The sequence below is a fragment of the Nipponia nippon genome, unplaced genomic scaffold (genome assembly GCF_047370975.1).
Source record: "Nipponia nippon isolate SJK-2023a ecotype South Korea unplaced genomic scaffold, ASM4737097v1 scaffold_6, whole genome shotgun sequence".
NCBI lineage: Eukaryota > Metazoa > Chordata > Aves > Pelecaniformes > Threskiornithidae > Nipponia > Nipponia nippon.
In genome coordinates this window covers 2,987,864-3,014,804 of record NW_028262380.1, presented here as the reverse complement: position 1 = coordinate 3,014,804, position 26,941 = coordinate 2,987,864, and the positions used below count along the sequence as shown (strand labels likewise).

General features: G+C 44.2%; 1 protein-coding gene across 1 annotated transcript in view; it reads right to left on the bottom strand.

Annotated features, from left to right (window-relative positions):
- The window catches only part of SLC4A11 (solute carrier family 4 member 11), a 141,560-nt gene extending 118,236 nt beyond the window's left edge, over window positions 1-23,324 (bottom strand). Inside the window, exon 1 of the mRNA XM_087736804.1 lies at window positions 23,115-23,324. Within this exon, the coding sequence (XP_087592930.1) occupies window positions 23,115-23,256 (142 nt within the window). The 5' untranslated portion in view covers window positions 23,257-23,324. The remainder of the gene's footprint in view (window positions 1-23,114) is intronic.
- Window positions 23,325-26,941: the final 3,617 nt, after the last annotated feature.

Below are 26,941 nucleotides of genomic sequence, written 5' to 3'. Positions count from 1 at the left end.
CCCAGGTGGGGTACATGCATAGCAAGAGAGAAACACCATAAACAGATGCCTGAATATAAAAAAAAAAAACCAACATATTTAGATCAGTAAGAAGTCTGCCTTCTAGGAGGCAGAAATCAGGGTGGACAGAGTCTATATCCCAGAGACAGTGAACAAGATATGGGAGACCCATGGCACACAGGAAACCCTAGAAGAGTTGAACAGGAGGATTTGGGTGTTTGGTGACGAAGAGTGCACCACAGATGAAGATTAAGCTACACCAAGCTCAGGTTGATAGTTAGCTTCACACATCAGAGGCAGATTTTTAGTCACTGCAGGGAAGTCACAACTTACTGATGTATCTGCCAGAATGAAGAGAGTAATTCCTACTTTCAACTAATAGCAGCTAGAGAAAAAGCAGAGGGGGACTTACGGTGCTATAGTACCTCCACAGAAATCAGCAACAAGAATGAGATACACTTGAGATATGTGAGTATCAGCACAAAAATACAGCAAGAATTAATGATACATCTATTAATTAGCTTGCTAGAGGAGCTGAAAAATGCAGTGTTTTCAAAAAGGGAAAAAGATAAACCAAGCTAACAAGACATCAGTATCAGCTGACAAAAAGAGGTTAAAGTCATGAGGATGAAGAAAAAAGACAAAAACCAAGATGTGTAATCACTACCCATACTGTCCTTCCTTTAGGAAAAAGGAGCTGTCACCCACAAATACACAGTGCTGATGAACTGATGAGGATGCCAGTTAACCCAAAACCCTCAATATTTATAGAAATCTATTCTTCCCCTCTGCCAAAGGAGGTTTGCTTAAGAAAAAGGTTTTGCTTATTTAAAAACAACTTGAGCAAAACAGATAACATCCTCACACTGCTAGTCTCTACCTTTGTGTATTGGCAATTCTGATTATAAACCCTTTTCTGCTGCGGGAGAAATCCACATCACAGTGTGGATACGTCCCTCCCCTGTAGTACACTTCTCAGTCTCTGGTACACCATGTACAATTAAATATATCCACACAGAAGAGCGAGACAAGAGCTACAGCTGAAAATTACTCAAGAAATAGTTTAATAGAAACCTGCCTCAGAATTAGCGCTCATCATTTCAAGCTTCCTGCGCCTGCCTGTGTTGGTGTCCTTACTAGGTGTGTGTCACACTTGAGCTACGTAACTGTCTGCCAGACCCCCATCTTTTACTATTTTAGGTAGTAGATGACTCAAATACAGAAGCATCGCATTCATTTTCTGCCAATAGCCAGAAGTTTTTATTTCCTAATAGTTACAGTAGAATTTAGTGCACACTCAGTACTTTTGAGACATAAAGTGTTATTTAAGTGCCAATATGAAGTACTCTAAAAAAAGAAAGCCATTTTAAGAAAAGCAAAGATAATTCAGCAGGGAAAATCATTTAAGTTTCTCATGAAGAAAGGGTCTCTCTTCCAAGTGCCTTTCCAGCAGAGGTACCTTATTGTACAGTCTTCATCCCCTAATCATCAAGCTGGGAGTCCTACATACATTTAAACAAAATGCAGTGTGAGCAGTACTATGGCTTGTCATAGCTCTTCATTACCAGAAACAAACAAAATCTTGTCAGAGAAGTATTTAATGCTTTGTCAGCAGAGTTTCCACCATTCAGGTTAACTGTTTCTCTACTCTGCATGAACGAAATTATTAAATAAAAATCAGCAACTGAATTCTGTTGTTGCTGATAGAAATCCTACGTGTAAAATGATTCTCCCACCTCTGTGTAGAGGTCACTTAAATAGCCCTTTCCTAGCCCACCCTTATTCTTGACCCTCCCCTCCTCCCCATACCACTGTGCAACACAGAAACATGGCCAGATGTACCACACCGACTCCCCATGTGTCAGGCCCACCAAGGGGATGAATGATGTTTAACAGTCTCCCTTGCCCCCAAGCATCCAAGCACTTGTGTCTGGGGCATGCTCTCAAATTTGAGCTAGAGCTTTTCTTAGTACTGTGTAGTTACAGGAATTGCTTCTTTCAGAGGGGTGCCAATTCCCAAGTTTAACACCCGACAATGATGGAAACTGATGCCCAGACCCCTCAAGCTGATCCTACACTACTTACCCTGAACCCAGGACAAAGCCAGGCTCAAATTTCAGTACCTAAGCTCCTTGGTTGCTGTACTTTGTGGCCCTACTTGCTTTTCTTTTGGATTATATTCCTACAACTCCAATATGCAATAGGTAAAAGACGAGCATGAGGACTCCTTTCCTTTGGGAGGGTTAAAGGCTCAAGCAATGCAACATCTCAAATGCACTGTTAGTGGAAAGCCTCTGAAGTCTATGACAGCTCTTGTGCTGTCTGGTCAGCTAAAGTCCTGGCCAGTTTCTAGGCACTGAACAGCATTTTCAGTAGTCAAGAACTGGTCTTATCCAGCCTGGAGACGTTCACCTTCAGGTGGACGTCTGCCTATATGTAAGCGAAATCCTCAACTCTTTCAGCACAGAAGTTGAAGCCTTTCTAGGTAGGCAACCCAATGGCACCAAGAAACACACTTGGGCTACTGAGAAACCAATTAGCTTCAGAGTAAAAGATACACTGTTAGTAGCATTTGAAAGTTAGAGGAGATAATCTCACAGACACTTGCCAGCTATTTCTACCCTCTAATGAGAAATGGAAAGAGTGTGGCTTTGAGAAAATACAATTTCCTTATCCTTTGTCCTGCTCGCTCCCCACCCCACACTAATAGCAAGCCCCTTAAGATGGTCATGCTGAAATCCAAATTAGCAAAGGCATTTTTCTAGCTACTCTGGTGCCAAAGGTGTCAGCAATACCTGGAGTAGACGTGAATTGGATGCCTGTCACTGTGCTCACAGCCTGCTCTTTCTTGGTCCCCGTCTGAACTTACTCCGGTTCCAGAGGAGCCCTGCAGAGCAGACCTCATCCCCAGCCTAAGAGCATATTAGAAGAACAAGACTTGGACCGTAGGTCCACAAAATGGTGATAGTGGCTATTTCAGTTTGAACCCAGGTCACACCTAATCCAGGCACATGCTCCTCCAGCTGCAAGGCTATTTTCTAAGAGCTAGTGAGCAGGAGAACTGGCTATTTTTCTTGTCAATCCCATTGCTTGTTACCATAGAGCTCTGTTGCAAGTTCAGTGCTGTTCGCCCACGCCAAGCACTGAGGAACATTACTACAAAGCAAGAGCCTTCAAGGGCTTACTGGGGAGATACTCAGCCCACCCAAGATGCCAAGAGCAATTTAAGTTTCCATCAACAAGTGTAGCTTGAATTTGAAGTGACCAGTTAGTGGGGTGGAGGGGGGGAAGATGGTGGTCAACTTCATTCATCTCAAAGTTTGGCACCCATGTTCATCCCAGGTTGCACATTAAACACTCAACTGCTTTTAAGGCTCAGAGCATGAGAAGCTTGGACAGTACTGTGGAAGGCAGAAAAATACGCTGATGCACTTCAGAGGAGATGTAGGGCTTCAGTTTTAAAGACAGTAGTCATACACAACGATAGCCTGACTACCATACCCAAGCAGCCAAAGCTTCAGGGAGCACTGAGGGGCAGTTCTTCTAATGGAGATGGAAGCAGCTGAACTGACAGAAAACAAGACCATTTTAGCAGACACAGATCACCCACTGCAGTTCATCTTCTCTGTTCCAAAACCCAACACCCTGTCCTGTTGGCTGCACCATGCCTTGTTTTCCAGCATCAGCCAGCATAATTCAGGCCTGGGAAAAGGAGTCTAGAGGCATTGTACAGAAAGGATTACTCACATGTCAGCACCTCCTAGCAAGGAAACAGAAGGGCAACAAGTTCAAGCATAGAAGAAGATCTGGGCAGAGATCCCTCATGCTCCAGTACTATAGATGCAGCATTAAAAAAAAAAGCAGCAAGGGTAGAAGAGGAACTCCTAGTATGGGGGACACCAGTTGAACATCACATCTATGTTTATTTCTTCATTCTTCCCCCTTTCCCATCCAGGCTGAGGGACAGCAAGGGTCCTCCAGTGCCCATGGAGAATTTGGACTGCAGAAGTTATCAACACGCTACAACCCTTACACAAAAGGTGGCCAAACCAGTGGCAAGAAAAAAAGACTTCAAAATCATCATCTCGAAGCCCACTACAAAGCACCAAGCAATACACCATACCCCCCCTATCTGGGCAGCCGGACGGCAGAAGCCCCAGAGCATCTCTTTTGGGGGCCTGAGGAGAATTGGGGAAATCCAGTCTCCTTGCAACAGAGCTGTCTAACACACATGCATCCGTGCTTGCTATCGCAGAGCTCACGCACTGATGTCAGACTAGACAAATGCCACTAACCTCTCGCAGGCAACATCTCCATTGCAAGGCGCTCACTTGAATAAGTCAGACTGCGAGACTGCCGGTAATGGAGGCCAAAGAGCAAGTTTCGAGATCCCAGACACTGGTACAACATTGATAAAAATACATTCAAAACAGTGAAGTCAGCCAACTCCAGCCTTCCATTTAAAGGATCACTAGATCAACACCAGGCTTATTCCTTAAGATACAGACAGTAGGAGATGCAGTTTTTAAAAAGTTGTTGAATCACACCCATTCTTAAAAATAAGTCAACTATTAAAAGACACGCTGCTTTAGAGATACGTATTCCTCATTGTCTTAATTACAAAGCTGGCTGAACGTAGCCCTTTGAAAAATGAAACACGGCTGTTGTCATGCTGTTTCAGCAGGGTGGTGTGTCAGAGGAAGTTCTCCAGCAGACAATGTTCTTTCAGGGTCTGATTGTATATCTAAGGGAGGGCCACATGGCCCATGACCCCTGAAATGCATCCATTAAAGAAAATAGACTCACAAGCACACAATCGCTTCCATTTGTCTTTTGGGTTATTGTGGTAGATTCAAGAATACTGGGCTATTTAAACAGGAATGATGTGGGGTCTGCGGAGGTCTGCGCAAGAGTGTGGCAAGTCTGAATTAAATCCTTCGTGTTCTTAGGGGAATTCAGCAAGGCTTTTTTTTTTAAGGAGACTTAAAGAGGTAATCTTCCTTCCAAGACTGCATCTTTAGACAATATTATTAAGGCTGCCTAACCCTTCCCAGTACTGTTTTCAGTTGCTTATAAATTCACCAAGTCCCGGCTGTTCAAGATAGGGGTTTGCATGCTAGCCGCGTCTGCCTCAGGCAGAGTTGTTTTGGAACATGTGAATCCAACTGCTTCTCAGAAAGCAGCATGGGAATAAACACATTGTTTTGTTCAATTTCTGGTGACTTTTTTTTTTTAAAAGCCTTGGACCCATGATTTAGAACTGGGACTTTAATGAGCAGGGGATAGCTTTTTGTGTCAAATTTAATTTTTGTCATCGCCGAAAATCTAGGCAAATTATAAGCCTTTTGAGGGGAGGAGAAAAAAGCAACTAAATTGCATATGCTCAACAACCCTTAGACTTCAGAATTTAGGACTTGAGGGTTTTGGCTTTGCTGAATAAAATTGGAAGCAGGTATGGGGCAAGCAGGAGGTAATGAGGAATAGGAGCCAGTAAAAGAGAAGAGAAAATATGCAGCAGCAGGAGATATACCAAGAGAACCGGTGACTGAAGGAGATTCAAAACCCAGGTTTGAAGCCTGTAGGCCAGAATAGCAGCTTGGGAAGACCAAAGAGTGGTAACAAGGGACAGTGTCAAGAGACACAGCAAGAAATCCTCTATGGGCTCCACCATAGAACATGCCTTTCTATATCATGGCAGGGATCCTCATTTCACCTATTCTCCTTGTCAGGAGAGCTCAGCTGGCCAAAGCACATTTTGTGTCTCTAGTGCTGCTCAACTGGAAAAGCCCTTTGCTGTTGAAGGCCATCGTTTGAAGGAGCAGAGTCTGCCCAGCAACTCTAGAAATGCAAACCTGCTGATGGACAGCAGTGACACCAGAGGCCCACTGAGAAACACTTTCACAGCAGCAGGCAGGAATTAGCTTCTGCAAGTTTTTCTTATTTTGTAAGTGAAAGAGTGTAAGTCAGTCAGTAATTATTCAACCATAAAACATACAGTATTAGTTCCATTATTCTGTGCTTTAGAGCACTGCTTTTGTGGCCTGCGTGTTTTTAACAATTTGGCATGAAGTTGGGTGTTGGGCTCAAGGGAAACAGATCCGAAACAGCAGTGTTCGCTAAGCCTTATTCAACATTTGTACAACCTCATATCTGATTATTATTCAGTTTGCCTTTATGTTTTGGAACAGAGATGGAAAGGCATGAGCTATGGTCACATCTTCCTGCATTAAGTCAGTGACAGACAATTCTACCACCATAGATACAGATTGCTCCAGAGACTTCCAGCTCTAGTGAGGGGGTCTACGCAGTACCAAAAGACTGAAATCAGGTGTACACTAGCCATGCAGGGTGCAAAATTTATAAATACAACTACACAATTAAGTGCCTGGCCACCTGATGTCTAGAGCATTCAGATGAAAGATGCATCTCCAATCCTAAGCTTATATCAACATCAATGACATATGCACAAGTTTCAAAGCAGTCTGCTATTACTTGTGTGGTAGAGACTGTATGAAGAGTCAGAACTCTGATGTCCTCTTCCTTCAAAGGAGCTTCAAAGCCTAGTAACACCTAACTATCATTTTAGGCATTTTAGGCAAAATGTCAAACTCTAATGCAACTGCAAAGGCTTAATTGCAGTATTTGAGAATTTCACCATTTGTTGGTGAATGCCATGTATACCTGCTTCTAATCAATAACATACCAGATCTTTAAAGCAGAAAATCTACCCATGACCAAGAGTAACATACCACTTCTTTCTGTAGAGACTGGGTTTCTTCAGTTTATTCAATCTCACTTTTAAGCTGAAGAAGAGTTGTCAAGTGTTTTGAGGTTTATGTTAGAAGTGTAAGCAGACAGAGGTACACTTTATGCAAACTTAACTTCAGTTCTGACCCCAGCAGCTCGCTCTTCCCCTTCCATCAGCCCACACTCTTAAGAGGGTCAATTTTATATGCTTCTATCTTGCTCTTCTAGCCCTTGCCAACTTTCCATCCACACAAAGTTTTTCGTACCTTATTCAGGATACAATAAAAGCACATGATACCTTCTGAAAATGAGGCAGAAATGGATCTGTTACACTGCTTTATTGAATTAATGGCTTGCAGAAAGGTAATGAAGCCTGTCCAGAACAGGAGCCTACCCCTAAATGTTACCCCTTGCAGTTCAGTTTCACCATTTGCAAGTTCACAGCACTTAGAGCCTATTTACCGAGACTAAAAAACGTGTTTACAATGGGATTGCTTTCATAAATGAGTTTTTTTTGGATCCCCAGCCTAGGCAGAATTCGCAATTCTGTAATCCTGCTGTGCTTTTAGCATAAGTAGGTTGAACAGTCATTCTGCCAAGCACTTGTTAGTGGTCTCAGCTCAGACCCAAATATGTCAAACAACTTTGACTTGTTCTGCAAGATCATCCTTATAGCTGCTGGGCACAGCAAATCCCTTTTAAAAACCTGCCTTGTAAATTTAAAGGTAATAAGACTAGCAAAAAGGTAAAAAGGACACCCTCTGAACCTGATGATATCAAGCTAAATAATATGTCTCATCCAGTTAAGATGATCCCTTGGCTTTCCAACCGTTAGGAGTAGTTGGGATACTGCTTTCACGCCACAGGCTTTTTCCACAAGGTGTTTCCTCAGAAGATCCTGAAGCCTTATATCAGCTTCCTTCTTAAAAATCCCAATCCCATCCTCCAGAATCAGTTCTTTATTTACAGTGTTAAGAGCCTCCTAATTAAGCTTTAAGGAGTCAAACATAAGTTCCCCATGTATGTCAGGTTTCTCCCACTTCAACCACAAAGTGCTGCTCTGCCCAGATCCAGTAGCTCCATACTTGACATGGAGTATGAACATAGTAAGAATATGAAGTATGAACATAGTAAGAACAATCCTACATCCATCCTCTCATCCCAATGAGAGTCACTACAGCTCATCACAACCTTTTCCTTACTGGAAAGGCTTGAGCAGCAGGTGCCAGGTCCTTTCTCTCCAGCTGTGTTTTGTTTTAGCACAGTCTTATCAACCAAGTTTGAACTGCAGATGTTTATGAATAGATGAGCTAAACGACACTATCGCTTCCTCTGTGCTTGTGCGGTAAAGTCCTGAAGGCACATTGTCTTGCAGGATAGACAGCTTCAGAGCTCTTCCTTTGCTTTCTTGTCTCTTAGAAGGGCACTGCTACCCATTTTAGCATCCTAATCATAGGAAGATTTCTCAGTCTTAAGAATAACCTCACCCACTTCCACTTTTTCTCACACAAACTGATGTTGCCCTAACAAGTTGAGAAACTAATCAACACCAATATTGGGGAAGGTTCAACTCTCAGCTCAGCCACATGCTGTTTCTGGTTTTACAAGTACTTGTGTGCACACAAAGGCTTTGCTTCAGGAGACTTCAGCAAGCCCTCTCAAACCCAGAGGGTCTCTCAGGCTCATCCATCTGCTCTCAGGTCTTCAATGACCTGGGTGTATCCTGTTTTCCTGAAGCAACAGGAACATGGCTGTGTGTCCACCAAAATACCCTTCCAAATAGTTTTTTCTGGCAAGCCAGTATCCTTAAACCCAATTGCACAACTGCTTTGTGCACATACTCTAAGATCAGAGTGAACAAGTTTTTGGGGGGGATTGCACCCACTCCCAGCATAGCTTGCTGCATGTCCCATGTCAACTATGCGAACCAGTTTTGCTATCCTGTCACGTACCATCATTCATCATGAAATATGCCAGCAAAGGGGAAAAGGTTCAACTGCACAGAATTAAGGAGTTTGTCAGAGTAAGAGTTTAATACAACCATGTGTCTTCCAGCAAGCATTTTCTAATGAGACTGCGGTGCTCTGAACACTCAAAGAGTGGCCTCCAGCCCTCTCCTATGTCAAGGAACTAGAGAGTGGGGGCTAGTTAGAAGCAGCTCCATAATCCAAGTTGGACAGGACTCTAGTGTTATGAGACCAGCACCAGATAAACTAGCATTTTCTTGAGAAGCAAAACAAAAGTCAGTGACTTAGATTTATCCCTGGATTCAAAGTCTCAGGTGGAATCCTCAGCATCCGCCATAGTGCAAGGAAACTCTTTTAGTAGGGATGCTAGTTATTTATTTCCCTCTGTATGCCCCTTTCCTTTTAGTCTTGTAAAAGGCTTTGACATCACCTGTCAAGTTTGGCTGTAGTTGGTTGTTAGAGGAAGGACACACGTGGTACCATTACATAAAACCTAGCTTCCTTTAGGGGGAATAGCAGCTAAGAACACCTTCTACATAGTTATTAGCCTACTTCAAATACCCAGTGCAGAGACTACAATAGATCTCAGAGTGACAAGAACTGGATGCAGACAGTGCTGGGGGCTCAATCAAGTTTGATTCTTCAAGGACTGTGACAGCTCATGGCACACACAAGTCCAGGGGAACATTGCTGAGGACAAAGTACCTCATTCAGTCACAACAAGAGCTTGCGAAGACTTTGACATTTATTTTTATTTCGGTTCAAAATAAAAGGCATCCCCAGGCTGAGCAAGCTGTCAACTACAAGCCTCCAGCACACAAAGCAGCCATTTCATCTCTGCTGCACAGGGCATCACTGTGCTGTTTTGTTATTACGAACTCACTCAATTCCCTTATCTTGGGGGGGGGGGGGAGGGGGCAGACCAGTGGGCTGGTGGGTCCTGAACGGCCAAACCCTCCTATTCATAGGAGATATGTTCCTGCTTTTCAAGAGAAGAATGGCTAATTTGAAGGGAAAGTATAACTGCAAGAACATGAGAATCCAGAGATTAATAAACCAACAGCCTCTAGGATTAGTCCAAGGATCATTTTGCACAAGCAGACATACAAAGATATCGATGTACAAGCATGTTTGTGTAGATGCGTGGAGGCTCTGACTGTTCAGATATCAGACTCCAATCCAAGACCTTACTGCAACTAGATATTGTCATCAACACCAGCAGACCCAGACATGTTGGTAGGGAGGGACTTGTACCTTCTACTGCTTCTGCCCCAGGGTCCGGCTGCAGTGCTCTGCCCCATTCCCAGGAGCAGAGGGAAACTGCAGCTGAACCCAGCAGTGAGGGACAGGAAAAGGAAGCTTTGGGACTTAGCAGTGCTGTGGATAAACACTGGGAGAAGCTCTGTATGCTAGAAAAAAAGAAAATCCCAGCACTCACTTATTTTACCTTTGACTGCTGATTTAGAAAGATGACTTGGCTATCTAGCTTGTAAAAAAAGTGTCCTCAGGACAGCTTCAGCAGACATACAGCCTTGTCCAACTGTTCTGATCTAGGGCATGTTCCTCAGCATGCAATAAACCAGCCATCCCAGACAAACCCGTTTTGAACCACCACTGAATATAGGCAAATATATCAATGCCTGAAGTGCTCCCACCAGACCAGAGATGGACCTGGAGCAAGAAGTATACTAGTCCAACTTCCTAACAAAAAATAAGCACAGGCAAACTTTAAAAAGCACGGGTTCAGACATTTGTTAGGACAATAACAAACATTTGCATAACACTGTTGAAATCCTAATGAGACGTCAGATACAGACACTTATACTTGAAAGAAGCGTCTGTCATGCCAAAGTTACCACCAGATTAGGAAACAAGGTAGGGCCAGGGCAGAGTTGCCACATTAACAAGCCTGGCCACATACAAAGGAATTCAGGAAATCACCCGAGGACTCCTCTGGTCTCACTGTCTCTGTAGGTGAAAGCCTTCAACTCAAAAGTCAACAGGCTAATTGCCTGGAGAAGCCAACTGGTTTAGTGCTAAAGCAACAGCTGGTACATAAAGTTTTACGCCTTTCAATTATGACTAATCTGAGAGCAGATACCAAGCTACAGCCTGTTTGCTGTAGTCTTAAACCTTTTGTTTATCACCTTAATACAAGACAAGAATGAGCCTGAGCATCAGTTCACCTCCCTCACATGCAACGGCGTCATCTCTTGCAAAGGAACAGAGGAGGAAGCGAGTTATTTAGGGAAATACCAATATTTAAAACTATTGAAAGAATGTACTGATACCAGAGATGTGGTGTGGTTATTGTTATTCTTGAAATATCTTGGAGGATGCCATCAGCTGCTTTCTTGATCTATCAAGATCCAGAGAAACAGCTAAAGCTGTGGGCTTGCTCATCATTGATGAATGGTATCTCAGTGGTATATCTCCTTTTGACACAGATGCACATGAACCAGGTTACAGTAGAGGCACACTTTCCTTCCAGACAACCAAAAGCCCATGGTGTTTATCTCCAGGTCAAGGCAAAGTAGTGTCACCACCATTCCTTTGTAGATTAACAGTAAGATTTAAGCTCTTACTTGTCTGATCTTATGCTTTTTTGAGCAAGAAGTGCTATTTCGCCTTATTCTACAGCAGGAGGAACTTTTGAAGAGAAAACCAATCTGTAAAGCTACACTCCCTTCGTACAGTGCTGTGAGACTTTTAACCACTGTCTTAAAGCAAGCAGCTCTAACAGTCATTAGAAGTTGACACAGAGCCAAATTCAGATTTGCTACTTGTTGACATCTCAAACAACCTTGGTATGACAACATGCTAGTTCTGACCTCGGGAAGCAGTGGACCTTGCACCTTCAGCCATGGCACTGTCTATCATGGCTATGGAAGCCCTTCTATAACTTTCTGGCATTTCCTCTGCTCTGTTCAGGACTAGTGAGACCACATCAGGAGTGCTGCATCTAGTCCTGGGGTCTCCAGCACAAGAAGCAAATTGAAGTGAAACCAGCAGAGAAATACCAGAACAACCAGGGACTGGAGCATACAATGTATGAGTGGGAGAAATGGATCCGTTCAGCTTGGAGCAATGACTAAGGAGGTATCTCATTGCTGCATACAGCTACCTCGCATAAGGCGATAGAGAAGACAGACTTCAGAGGTGCACAGTAACAAATGCTAGCTGTAAAAATGGAAATGCCAACTCAATATTGTGGGTTTTTTTTCCTCTCCTTCTTCCTTAGTGACAATGTTTAAGCATTGGATCTGCCACCTCCCTAAGATCCTGAATCTCTCATTCTTGGAAATACTCAGAGCTTCACTGGACAGAGCTCTTAGAAGCCTGACCTAGCTTTAAAAGCCACTGATCTTGGAGCAAAGGACTGGACTAGAGACCTCCAGACCTCCCTTCCAACCTCATTTATTCTACAATTCAAATTTAAATTTTTGCTAATGGAGGACTGCCAGTCTTTTTGCTCAAGAAATTAAAGGCACTTTCCCTCAGGACAGCAGTCACACAGGTAAAGTACAATTCCACTCCAGACTTCTCCATCCTGCACAGATTAAGGATAATCACATTGTAAGAAACGCTGCCTATTTCTGCCATTGTTGCTGCTGAAAGCACCGGTGAGTCATGTCACAGAATGAGACCAAATAACAGTTCCTTTCCCTGAAGGAAACTTAAAAACAGGCCTGAAAGTTTACCTGGAGTGACCTCAAGACAGACACTTTTACGCAGAACAGGGCTAGAGGGATGCTAGTGTTGGGATTTTGTCTTTCAGTTGCAAGATGGCCAAGGCAAAGGTCTCGCACACTTGCTCCCTCGGTGTGGGCACTACAGGAAAGCTGTGCTGAGGTGGGTAGCTCTTGAGGCAGGACTAGAATAAGAGAGCATCGCATATGCTTGCTCCTCTAAGACCATTCAAGCACCACAGCTGGGTCTTAGCACCAGAGAGGTCATCAGGTGAAGCATTGCTGGAGCAGAGGATTGCTTGTGTGCAGAACCTCCTGCTAGCCTTTGTAACAGCTCTCCTGTCCCACAGAGCATGAACATCACATTGCTTGCACATGCTGGCTGTCCTCTGGGCAGTCTTAGCTATGGAAATGCATGGCACACCACAATTCAGAGGGTTTAGGTCCCACCAGGGCCACTACTGACTCACTGTCGTCCAGCTCACAGCCCCAGTAACGTGTTGCAGGAGGGACCTGGTGTCAGCACACAGAGAAAGGGGAATGAAGAGACCCATAGCACAGCACCACATTAGCTTTGTCACCCTGGATCAGCATGAGCTGCCCTCAGCAGTTCACAGGCTTCACATTTCTTCTCCCACAATTTACACTAACATCCCACCCCAGCCTTATAGCAATAGCTGGTCCCACAGAGAAAGCAGTTATGCTATATGGTTGAAAGGGAATATATATATATAGTTTTTATCAAAGCCCTGCCAAATACCCTAACCTTGCTCTTAGGAGGACTACAGACAGCCACAGCAGTGCACACACACCTTCCCATCCCAGCCTCTCTGCCTCCGAGCGCTCAGAGCAAGTGGCATTTCTGACAGCTGCAGATCACAAGCTTTCCTAGCAGAATTACAGTTTCTAAAAGCACTCAAAGGAAACCCTCACTTGCCTGCCAAGAGATAGTGATCAGAAGCAGACAATACACAATCCTCCAGAAGAAGAGGAAAAAATACAGTCCATTTGCAGAGAACATGGCAAAGTCGTAGGGTGGTTTGGTAGTTTTGGGGTTTGTTGTTTGTTTTTTTTTTTTTCCATCCCAGGATGCAAATCTCTGTTTACAAGATGCATTACAAGGCACAAGTCTCCAACAAGCAATACTGGTTAGTTTGCTAAGGCTAAGAAACTTTGGGGATAGGTGAGCACCACTCGGCAAGGAAACATTGATCTGAAACAGTAGCATTTGCCCACCCGAGTACCTCAAGCCAAGGTAGACCATGCAAACAGATTGGCTACACAGCAGTGGCTTCCTAAAAAGCATCAAGAAGCATTTGAACAGCTTCCCTTGCCATATTGTATGCCTTATCCAAGACATACTAGCAAAACTGTTACTTTCCTACTGCCATCGTGACCATACTTTTTCAACCAAGAGCCCTCTGTCTCACCTCAGGGCTTCTAACAAGCAAGAGAGATTTAAAATAGAGCTCCAAAACACTAATGAAAAACAGACAGGTCTTTCAAAGAAAGAGCTACACCCAAGTTAGTATTTTCCTTTGAACTGGCTTTTCATGACCTGCACTTCACAGAGCCCACAGCCACTGAGTTCAGCAGCAGTGACAAGCAGTAGCCCCCCCAAAACCAAAAAAATTCAGTTGAGATTTCAGCAGCCTTCTCAGGCAAGAGGAGAGCTGGCCTCTGAAGATGTGTATGGTCACACTGGGAACATCACAGCTTCAGATCAAAGATCACAAACAACAACCCTGTTGCAGGCTGCTGTGAATGCAGACATGAAACAGAAAAGTGTTAACCAAGGCTAGACTGTGGCTTGTTTTCTGTCCTGGAGCCACACTTGACTGGTCTCTTGGGCATTAGTTTATAGCACTGCAGTTTGCAAACTGGATGCCGACAAGAGAAGCTAACTAGGACTTGCTGTAGGGTTTCTGGAGCCTACCTACCAGATCTTATCACTTAAAGGCATCAGAGGAGATGGGCTCCCCAGCCAGATGAAGCATTAAGCACATCAGCTTAAGTCCCTCTTCCAGGTGGGAAAGGGACCAAGACATTTTTCCACTGTCATGCAAGCCATTTCAAAAAGCAACAACAGATTGTATCTGCACCAAGAGCCATTCAAAAGCAACCAAGTCCTCTTCAGGCTCCAGCTATCACACATCCCGGTTCCTTCAGACGGGGAGTTGACGAGATGGGAGTTGTGAAACACAGTGTCTCTGTTGTCAGCGTGACCTCACCACATCCAAATGGGTATCAGATTCTATCTTTTCAGACTCACCATGGCTGCACATAACTATCCTGGCAAGGGATGCGATGCTGTCAGCACCTCCTATCTCCAGCCTGCCTCATGTGCCCTTCAGAGATAGGGAGCTGTCTCCAACTGATTTGAGAGGCTATTGAGCAGATATCCTCTGAACCGAGAGCGCCCAGCCCAATTCAAGTTCAGATTTGCATAAGCTAGCAAGCAGTCATGCACACACGGTAATATCCTGACAGCTCCATCTCCAAAAGCTTTGCTGCCTTGTCTATTCACAGCTTGTTCACTTTTATAAGATACAGTGCATTCAGAGTGGAAGGCATTATCTTAAGTCTGTCCCGTAATCTTAACTATAATGGCAAAGGACCTTTAGAGCAATAAAACAGCATCTCTCCGAGGGGCTACTTATTAAATTCAGCTCAACTCAGTCTCTCCTACATGGGGCAAAACACAGAGGTCGTTACCTGCAAGATCTCATCAGAGCAATCATTGTAACTGAACAGCAGGGGCTCTCCTGCAAGAGAAAGAGGCATGTCCAGTGGAGTTGTCTACTAGAGGAGCAGCTGGTGGAGGGAAATAATCAAAAAAGATAGGGTAAAACCTAGTTCTCCTAAAGTTTTCAAGCAAAACTGCTTCAGCAGTCCAGGCTAGAATAGGAGCACAGGAGGTTCAGTTACAGTTTCAAGCTTTAGGTGAAGAAAGAAAAGTAATCTGGAGGAATAATAAATTTGACTTTTAAAGTCACTAAATTCATGACTAGTATCTGGGCTACAGGCAGTAGCTGTAAAGCTGAAGTTTTTTAACCTTATGTGAAGATGCAGGTCAAATTAAAATTGCTGAGCAGTCCTGGAAATGAGAATTGAGGCTGCACAGAATAGAGCAACTTCGCCAGGCACAGGTAGGCAGAGCGTCCATCTCCTAACTCGCTTCCACTGGACACCATTTAGCACAATGGGTGGCTTTCACTTTATATGTTCAGTGGATGCACAGCTCAATGTGCCACCTACACGAGGGCTCACAAAACTGAGGAGATCAGCAACAAGTCCCCTGATAATGAAGAGTAGCTTCCATTACATTTATTGTACTAAACAGTTTTTTTTAACACTTCCACCCGAGAGCATGTGACAGATCCTGCTGCTTGCAGTTGTGGCTAAGCTTCTTTTCAGAAAGGACAAAGAGCAGAGGGTCTCTAGAAACTTACTGATACCTCCTTCAACCCCACACTGCTCTGATACACTGAACTACAGATGAGCTGTTTTTTCCGTCCTGGTGAAGGCTGAGGAGGTGGGCCTGCACTATTATTGTCAGGAAACTTCTTCCACAGGATCAAACAGTTTGAAAAGAATCACCATCTTAAGATACAATACAGACATATGCACAACCATTAAGAAAAAAAATAACATCAATGTTTTCCTTCACCAAGTCATCTTCCTTGCTTCATAGGTTGTATTAGCTGTGCTCTTTAGGTGGTATTTCACCTGATGGAGTCTAAGTCTCCCACAGGGGCCATTCCCCTCAACTAAAGGAAGGAAAACACTGTAGAGATCTGGGAACAAGAAAAAAATGTGTGTATATATATATATTTTCCTCCCCCCCCCCAAGGAGCCAAGAAGAGCAAACTCAAAGCCCAATACCTGTTAGATACTTTGCCAACAGCTCACACATAAGTAAGAGCAAAGATAAGGTCAGGAGCTTGACATCAGTCATTTATATTTGCACCCACCTTTGGCCTAGGACTGCCTTGGCCAAGTGCAGACAGATACTGGCCATGTGAAGCCCTTGCCGATATCCAACAGCTGCTGACAACAAGCCTGTGCCCAATTTGACTATGCCAACAGCAACTTTGCAAAGTCATGCAAAACAGAAATCTGCTTACCTTTTCTTTTATAACAGAAATGCTTTCCGTATTCCACAGTATTAAGATTCCAGCCACGATCACCGTGAATCAACACCAGCAACAGAGCAAACAAAGCTGAAAAGCACATATCTTTCAGCCCTCTCAGATTCAACAACTGCTCTCAGTTTACACAGCAATTATTCAAATTTCATTTGTCACGGTGAAAAGCAGCAAGAAAGAAACAAGCTGGGTGCTCACTCTCCACACAAGGTGCAGACCAGCTTTCCCCATGAGCCTTCCCATCAGGATTTGAAGCTCAGCTGGCTCCGAAATCCAATTTCAGAGCAATTTCAATATGCTGTGTTACTGCATAATCTGCACGGCACCATTAAGAGGAAGACGCAAGTTTATTTTCTCTTTAAGTTGGGATTTTTTTTTTTTTTCTACTAGATGAGTTTTGATATCGTGCTTAGCAGGGAACCAGAGATAAGCTGTGTGCCGGGTGAGAGATGTGATGTTTTTATAAAGCATCTTTCATAAGGCAACGAGGCAGACATTAAACAGGAAGTGTTTATTGACTCTATACTCACTTCATAAAACATTTACACGGATAAGAGGAGAAACAGGAGCTCCCAACAACCCAGCCTGGATTTCAGTTAAAACAAAGATGAGTTCATGCATTGTTCTAGCACGCAAGCGATCTCAAACACTGGGCAGTCTCAGCTTTAAAGCTGCAACACGCTCCTGGAAAAAGTAAGACAAATGGAGCTATCCCAGTCAGGGCTTCCTACGACTCAGCCAGTAAAGTGTAGTTATCTGCCATTATCCTTTCGATAACTTAAATCAGCATGGAAAAAGCCCGTGCCATTTTCACAGTATTAAAGGGATATGTAAACATTACAAAAATGAGTGTATGGGGGGGGGGGGGGGGGAAGCAGCTGCTGGTGCAGGTGAACTGAGAAGCAGCAAGGCAGCTCCTTGCAGATCTGCCCATTTGCAGCCCCCAAGCTCTGATCACACCAGCCTCTCATCCCTGCATCATTTAGAGGAGTTGTGCTGCCAGCAGTGCCCTGCAACTCCCAGCTTTGTGCTGGGCAATCAAGATGGGCATTTGACACAGGTATTTGCTCTACCGTCCTCAGCAGAGGACCAGCATCCCCTGGCTCCACATCAGGAGCCATCAAGCACACAAGCATTAGGGAAGCAACACTTGAAACAGTTTTATGAAGAATCCACATCCAGTTAAGCATGTGTCATTGCGCCAACTTCTTAGTTCAAAGTGGCTTCATGCAAGTTCAATTTCAGCTCATATTTAATGACTTGGGAAAGTCAGCACACATCACAGCTCGCATGAGTTCAGGCTAGTGGGACAGATACACCACATCCACCAGTAACACGTTCACCAACCACGAGAGCTGCGAGTTGCTCAGCTCTCAAGTCTCTTGTACATCCATCTGAGATTAAAAAATTACTTAGGTACATGAGCAGCATTTCTCTTGCTGTGACAGAGCTACTCATTTACTTGAGGCTTTTCAAAGACTTTTGAGGGAAGCTAAAGCCTCGGTTTTCCTTCTGCCCTACAACAAAACCAGGAAGGCAATTGGAGCCAGCTGTCACGCAGTCCAGTACTGGATCAGCACCATGTTCAACTAGCAGAAGTTGGATCATCACCTGGCATTCACCAGCAGAACTTCACCAACCAGGATATTAAAGTTTCACAACCTTCAGCCTCCTTGTATCATTGGCTCCAATTTCAGTCAACACCCTGGGTAGGAAAATCACCCCTCATCCTCTCCTCAAAAAGCCTCTTAATATGTTTGCAGTAGCCTTGTGCTACAAGCTTTGAGGATTTTTTCATTATAAATGTATTATTGCATTTTAAAGAAGCTACCACAGAACCAACTATGAATGCAGAAGGCCTGGCCAGGTAATTTTTTTTTAACTTTATTCTTTATTAACTTGATAAAGGAGATAGTCCTTACTGTCATTAAGCTGAGCAACCCACTCCCAGTCTTATGAGGAAGTGTGGAAATATCCAAACCTAATTAAAGATGTTCCCCATGAAATATGACATTCTAGGAAATACTTCAAATGCTCTTGCTTACCACACAAATCACATCCCTACCTCCTTCTGGGGTTGCTGACAGATGCCACATATCAGATCCCTCTTTGTTTCAATTAAATTAAGCAATGAGCTTGATTTGATTAGCATGAGGAAGCTAGCAATCAAGATGTTCTCACAGCAGGAGCATGGGTCCTGACCAGTCCTTCAGCTAACGGGCTTAGACACACATCGCATTGCCATCATAGGAGCAAGGGCACAAGAGCATGAGTACCACCCACAGGAGGAGAGTTACCATCAGCAAAGACATTCTGCACATGCTGAGAAAGGATGTTTAAGATGGAATACCTATAGGCTATTTTAGATTGGTCTTACAGGCACCACTCATAGCTACCATGTGTTATTAATATACCCCTTGCCTAGATGGATACAGCCGCAAGCCCCAACACACTCATGTCAACATGCATTATGTTTTCAAAAATGCATTCATTTCTTTATAACCCAGTGCAGATTTCTCCATTTTGTTCTATTCATTAGCTGCAAATTGTTAAGGAAGAGTTCCTATAGTCAAACGGAGATAAAAAAACCAACGCGTGACATCTGGAGGCTTTGGCCTTAATTCTGTTTATGGGAACGGCTGATGTAATTTTTTTTTCTGAGAACATACATCCATTAGTTCCAACTGCACAAAACTTTTAGGAAGAGCCACACAGAGATCAGAAAACTCTAGACATGAGAATGACTCAGCCCCTTGCCAGGGCTTAGGGGGAGATCTGTGAAGAGCTCTTCTCTCCAAGCTCCAGCAGACCTTTCAAGCTGCCCTATCATAGAATTTACATGGCAGATTCAATTCCCAAAAGCACATCATCATCTCATCTACACACCAACTGTGTGGCTTGAGGCTCCCACACCCACGTAGCTTCCTCACTGAGGAACAACCCACACAGCACTGGTGCTGCTGAGCCATGATGCCGAGTCCCTCCATCCCCACTCAGTAGGTCCGTGGGGGTCAGCAGGTGCCAGCTGCAACAACCTACAACACACCAACCTTCCTTCCACAATAGAATAGCTCCCTCCTTGGGAATACCTCACTTTAAAAAGTAAAAAAAAAAAGAAAGACAAAAAAGATCTGTGAACTCGCTTCTCAATGATAAACAGTAGGATGCAGCTTATTTTTCCCAAGAACCATCTATCTGAGGCCTCACAAGAACATCATCCTCCATTTTTACCCAGACAGGCCACCAATATCCCAGACCAGAGGCTGTTAAGTGTTTCTCACTCTTATCCCATAAGGCAAAACATCCTGTCCCAGTTTCCCCCAAGCTGATATTAAGATATCACACATCAGCCCAAGGGATAACACTGGAGATGTCAAGTGGACACAAAGAAATAAGAGTAGTCCCAGGCACTGTTTCCACATGATGGAAGCCCCTCCTGTCTTCGGTATTACACAACTCTCCCCTACCCAGACCAGGAGAAGTCTTTGGCTAAACCGGAGTTCATCCCATCTCAGTCTCCTACGTTAGCATATATATTGTATGGTTGAGGATACCAGCATATCCCTTACCTCAATTCCTGCCACGAGCATGCAGCTGGGATACTTACGTTATACTCCACCTACTTTTGACCCTGCGCTTTGCTGGGAGAGCAAAACTTTAAGTCAGTTCTACCTCAATACCAGTAAACTATGGGACTGAAGAAGTGCTTGGCAAAAGGCAGCCCACTCCAGCTCTCTCCAGGCAATGCTTTAGCCAGGTTGTATATGCATGTGTGTGAAGTAGAAGCTTTTGGCAGGTGACTATAGCTGCTGAATAGTCCAAGGCACTGTCTGACTAGGGAGTCCTATTTTGGGTTGGTCACTGGGATGAAGGGTTGAAAGCCCAACTGCATGGTAATGCGGACAAGAAGATTTACAGCACCCACACTTGGTTCTGCCAGGGGAAATCCTTCCCTGGGCTTGTAATCCAGAAAGTAATCGAGAAGCCATCTCCACTTTCCCCCCCTTTGCCGATAGGTCTTGGGGATTAAAGATTCCTACTTTACCAGAAATAATAATTACAGAAGTGGTTGGAATAATGGATGCAATAGAACTTGAATGCCTTTGAGCCATCTACTCTCATCAAATACAGTTAAGACTGGGCAGTGGGTTAAATAATGGAGGCTTTGGAACTTGGCTTTTTGGAGGTGGGTGACAGAGGGCAACCAGGAAAACAGGAGGGGAACTTGCAGACAAAGCAGATGATGCACAGGCCTTATCCCATCAAGAAGGCAAGGACTATCTTAGGGTCTGAGTTTCAATTCCAATCTTTTTTTAAAGAAAGAGCTTGCAGTAGACTAGAGTTCTAGCTAAGGTCACTCTCAAATACCAGACAACTGTGAAGTTCAGAGTTGAAAGTCACCCTTTGAACCAAGGCTTTTCCAGGAAGGGGAGCCCAGCTGGGGACATTTAATTAGAAGATTCCCAACCACTACATCCCCAAAGGGATCTCCTCCTATTGACTTATGAAAGGGAAATGTCTTCCCTGCTCCCCAGAGCCTCCCTTAGGGCTCCCATTGAGTCCCAGCCCCCAACTTGATCTGCGGGGACTGCACACAGCTTCGCAGGAGACATTCATTGGGAGGGAGCATCCATCACAGGAGATAACAGAAGCCTTCAGCTTTTGAACTGTAGCTCCTATTCACTGCAGGGCAGGGAGGCAATTCAGTTCCATATATCACAGCTGTTCAGCAAATTAGATTATTGCTTTGAAGATTAAACTGTAGGGAAGTTCAGTTTCACATTTTCTCCCAAGGCCATGCAGAGAGAAGTTTTTCAGCTCCTGGGAGGAGGACAGGAGGCCTCTATGGCCTCTCCCCAGCAAGAGTAGAGGACACAGGGACAGACCAAGGTCCCCAGGGAAGGAGGGGAAATGCATCTTTTCACAGCAGTTATCCTTGAATCAAGTCCTAAGCGGCAGAAACAAGTATTGGATGGCTGGTTTGCAGAATATATCTGAACTCCAGAGCAAGAGTGACAAGCAGGTGGGTGCAGCAGATAACTGAATTACCCACTATTTGATAAAACACACCTGAGCCTCTCCAAAACAGCAGTCCACCAGCTACAACACATCCTTTTAGGTAGGAGAGCACTCCACATCATCAGCAGCCTCAGGGGTTGGGGGTATTTTCCTAGACATCTAGTTGCATGCCTGGGAACATTTTTCTTTGCGCTCCTCTTGGGTGCCTGTACCCCAGACCTAATGCATTGATTGAAAAAGGCACCAAACATTCAATCCCTTTCGTGTCTCCTACATACGAGTTCCCACCTGGTGGTTACCCACATGCCTCATTCTTTCCCTTCAGGAGTAACCTGGTCCATCAAGATCTATCCAAAAGAAACAGTGAGTAAAGGAAGAGAAATCACTCCTGGAACAAGTCTCCCCACTGCCCCATCACCAGCATTCATTTAAAGGTGGCTCCTTAGCCAGAGGTAACAAGCATAGCCCAAAGGCTGCTCTCATAAATGGATGGAAGAATAATCATTGCAAGGGGTCTGTCCCCATAGTTTCTTCATCTCACACTGTCTCCCAAGGCAGCTGTGCCAGGTCACTCAAGGCAGCATTACACAGGTTGTGGCCTCATCACTGGTGAGAAGGGGCTCACAGCTCCTCTCACACTCAGTTTTTGCCCCCTTCCAGCCCAGGCTCTCATTAGGAATTAGGCAAAATCCCTAGGCACCATCATTGCCTAGTCTCCTATTCATATGCTGAGCTTCTCCTGGGGAGGAAAATCTTGCTGCATTAGCTCAAATAGCTCATACATCACCCTGTCCATAAGCTGATGCTACCACAGGAGGCACACGGAGCTTTCTTGGCCATTGCTCTGAACAACAGCAAGGAAATTTCTTCCCAGCAGCTATTGGCAGTAGTTGCCTTTTCTCCTGAAGAGCACAGTTAGATATGCCACTGCTTAAGGGAGAAGAGATACAACCTTTCATCACCTTGGCTTCCCTACTACCCTGGCTGCGGTGTAGCCTCTCTGCCAATAGCTTTTTACTAACTAAAAGTAAAAGTTAGTTGTAGGACACATAACAGGGTGAGCATTTTTTAATAGCAACTTAATATTGGAAGACCTTTCAAGTGATACCCACCACTACATCAGCCCTTGTATTCAAGAGAAAAAAAAATAAAACTCTCACTTCTCTCCCTTCTATTGTTTCACATCATCCCACAGCTTTGCTCGTTTACCCTCCTCCCTTTACAGTGAGGTCTCTACAGTCATCACCCCTGCACATTGCCTTTCTCAGGAAAAGCACAACAGACAGGACTCCTCAAGAACAGATTAAAAAAAACCAACAAAACCCAAATCCATAAACAAAAACAAAAGCACACAACCCTCAAAAAATCAGACCATCAGAAACCAGATGCCTTTTAACCAAGCTCTTTAACAGCTTTCCACTTCACTTGCTTTACTAGCCCCACAGAAAGCCCAGCCTCTTACTGCATTGCCTACATTGTCTCTCTTCCCTCCAAACAGTCACAAAAAGACAAGAAAGCAGCAAAACACAAAAACTGCAACATACCTTGCTGGACAGAAAGCCCATTTTCATTATTCAGGATCTCCTTTGACTCAGTTTTCATCTTCCCAGGGCTCAGGGGATGGAGGGCACAGCCCCCTCCCTCTCCTCTCTTCCTGCTGGCTCCCGGAGGGGTTACCCCATTCATCACCCCCACCACAAGCCCAGGAGAAGCAGCTCCTCTCCACCACTGGAGAAGAGAAGAGGGCACACAATAAGGAGGCCAAGTCCTCTAATAAGGGTGGGGAGGAAGACAACCTCCCCACCCACCCTAGCCTTTACCCTCAGCTATTTCCTATAAACTCATTTACACTTTGTGGTGGGGGAAGCTCCTCAGCTCACTGAGTTAAAGCCCAGTGGTCCAACAGCCCAGGCTTGACCTGCCTCAAGTATTTAGGGTGCCAGGCAATAATTCTCCTCCAGGCAGGGAGATGGCTCAATGAGGAGTAGCTGGAGATGTTCAGCTTGGTGGTCCATTGGTGTGGCAGTGGTGATCGTTTAAGTGCTGCTTCCTGGGGTTTGAAAACACAGCTGGTGCTGGGGTGGGATGGAGGTTGCACAGGTGATATTGGGCAGCCTGATGGGGAAACTTGGTTCACTTGGAGACAGGGGCAGGAAAGGGATCTTTTCCAGAAGTTCCTCCCAGTGGTATCCCCTAGGGATTAGAGAGAGTGATAAGTAAGGTGAAAGACCTCCAAAAGAATGGGGAGTTATGTCTGTGAGATGTTTTGTGGACTACCTGATATGGCTAAGTTTGCTTTTGATTCTTACTCGTTTCCCTGCTTTTTCAGTGTTATTCCCAAGGTATGTTCTTGTGGATTGTAACTGGGGTTTCTGATGCAATCCCACACTCCTGATACTTCTCCAGAATAACTGGTTGTCCTGGTATCAGAGCACTTTTCTTTATGCTTTGTCTCTCAATACTGGGTTCCTGACAACTAAGATGGAAAATGTCAAGGAACCATATAAAATAGTTAAAAAATCAACTGGTCAGTATCATTACAGACTCCATATCTCAGGTAGAGGCTTTAATCTCAATTTCTGAGGAGAGAAAAAAAAAATATGCACCCAAGCACCTACTCGAGTGACAGTAAATAGCACTCTATCTCAGTCTTTTGTATTATATGACCTAGGGCTGTGTCACGCAGCCCTTGTGTTACCAGGTGCAAATGTTCATCACTTGCTCCTTATATTTGGTCTGAAAAAATAATCACAAAACTTCATTAAAGTGGCAAAATTATGAGCTTTACCACAACTGTATTTTATTCTGTCTCTTCACTTTGATCTGCTCATTTATTTTTCAAATTTTGCTCTGAAGGTGGCATGACTTTTCTTGGAGAGCAAACTCCCTGTTGGCAGTACATATAGACTTGCAAAAAGCTCTGAAATGGGGGGAAAATGTTATTGTCCCCTCTGTACAGCTACTGCACTGAGCCTGGGAGATTAGATGGAGATGTTCAGTTTGAACCTCTGTTTTCTGCAGGTGACTCCATTTTGTGGCAAGTTGCTGCAGGGACTGATCCCTGCTTTGACAGGCACAGTGCCCTGACCGTACATCTCTACCACACCGCCCAGGAATGGGGAGGGGATATCCTCCGACCCATTTGCTTTGCAAAATAACTTGTAATTAATGAAATGCAAGAATTCCGCTGTGAAAATAGTTTCCACCCAGCATGGAAATTACCTCAGCTCTCAAACATGTTGTCCCTGACAGCTAGGTTATACTATACATCACAACTGGTGCCAGCATTTTGTGGCAGCGTGATTGGACTCAAATCAGAGATCAGGTCACCCATCAAGAGGGATTTCCTCCAGCTAATCTCATTTACAAGCACTAATTGGGATCTGTCTTGCAATTTTCGATAGTAACATCAATAACTTCACGGAGATGTTATTAGTGTGAAAGATGGAGCATCTTTCATTCAAGAGCCTCTTTAATGAGGACAATGTCTCAAGAAGGCAGGATGATACCATCACACACATCTCAGTAACCGAGTACCTGAGCTGCTCTTGTGTGAGCACCTACATCCATAGCAGAGTCTGGCATCCTTAATCCCACTTTCTCACATAAAACCAGACTGAAAATCAAATAGTTGTGGCAGTAACTGAACATAGATGTCTGCTTTCCTACAGGTTTGGGAGGGGTGGGGGTTGCTGTCCACACGGACATGAGAATTGCTGTGGGAGGGAGGGTCTTTCAACTCTGCTCAGTTGTCTGTTTTCATGAAACTTGCAGGAAATCAGTAGTTTGGTGGCTCTGTCAGGTTTGGTTGGAATTGGCCAAAGGGGTAAATGTAACGCCAGAGCGGAGTGGGGTAGGAATAACATGTACATTCACACACGGTGCTCCTATGTACCCCATTGCACTAGAAAAGTAGGCTAATAATGTTTCCTATTTTCCATTTTTGACACCACAAATGCTATTGTCTCCTGCTGGAGATGCCTAGAAACACTTGTTATTTGCTCCTGTAGTGCAGAGGAGAAATGCCATTGCAGCAGAGAAATGAGAGTTGGCTGGAGGCACGTTTGGCACCTTCAGCAGTCACCCTTACAGACGGAGGTGAACCCCAGCCATAGTCCAGCCCTGCTCTCTGCAGGGACTTTGCTTTCATGCAACACGTTTTGCTGAGGCTGATATTGTCCTCTCCGTGATTTAATCCAAAAGTAACTTTATATTTATTATTCTCTTTTATTTTTTGGACTCCAATGGATTTGTCTGGTTCAGCTCAAACCTGTGATCGGGGAAAAAAAATACACTGTTTGGTTTGTTTTTTATTACCAAGGAAGGAGAGAAACAGGTAGAGGATTTTTTTTTTTTCCTAGAAGCCAGTTTCCTAAGGAAATGAAGCCTGTTCCATTAAGCTGTGTGTGGAGGGGGAGGTCAGGCAGTCACACAGTTAGGGAATGTTGTCTGCTCAATATGCCACATTTTTGAGGTGAAGTCTAGGAGCATGCAGTCAAAATCCGAGGATGAGAACAGACAAGGACTCACTTTCTCTCCTCTGCAGCTGAGAACTTGTGGGGCAGAGGCTGAGGGTATGGAGCCAAAGTTGGCTGAAACTTGCAGGTTTCAAAAATATAACATTCCTTACAGACAAATAGGGGTGACCATGATGTTGAGGAGTTCAAGTCTTTTATAGACACTCGAGAAGCCACACAGAGCGATGTTATTGTCAATCATAGGAAGAGCTTCCACTGGATCTCTTGTGTAGTTAGACATGAGAACTCAGCCATGAGACACTAATCCATATGATGAGGACAGGAGTTAATCTTTCTGTTGTTCCCTGAACTCCTCATTTTCTTCTTCAGTTTCACCATACTGCCCTGGAATGGATAAATTCAGGGAGCTAACTGAAGGATAGGCACTCGAGCACTTAAGAGCAATGCACATTTACAATAAATGAATCATATAATAGCTACCCATGCATTCAGGGCCATAATCTCAAATGGCAACAGCAGAAGACAAGTTAATAATAGTCATTGTTACATGATTAAATTAGGTAGACAGGAATAATTTTTGCAGGATTCATAACGGTTTTAATGACATTATTTAGTTACCAAGAACAATATATCTTCTCTATTCATGAGTTCCAGGAAATCAAGGATGTTGAGCTGTAAAATATGTTTTTAAAGACAGAGTTGCGAGCTACAGCCTCTCTGAAAGTTAGTTATATACTAGATTACAGTCCTACAGCTCTTCAATTGTCCTTATCCAGTAAGCAGGAGCAAGACTTGAATGGGAACAGTGGGCCTTTGCACGACATTTTGGGCAAGTTTGTGTTTTGAGCCAGGAGCCAAACTCCATGGAGGGATTTCAGATTGGTTCAAAACCC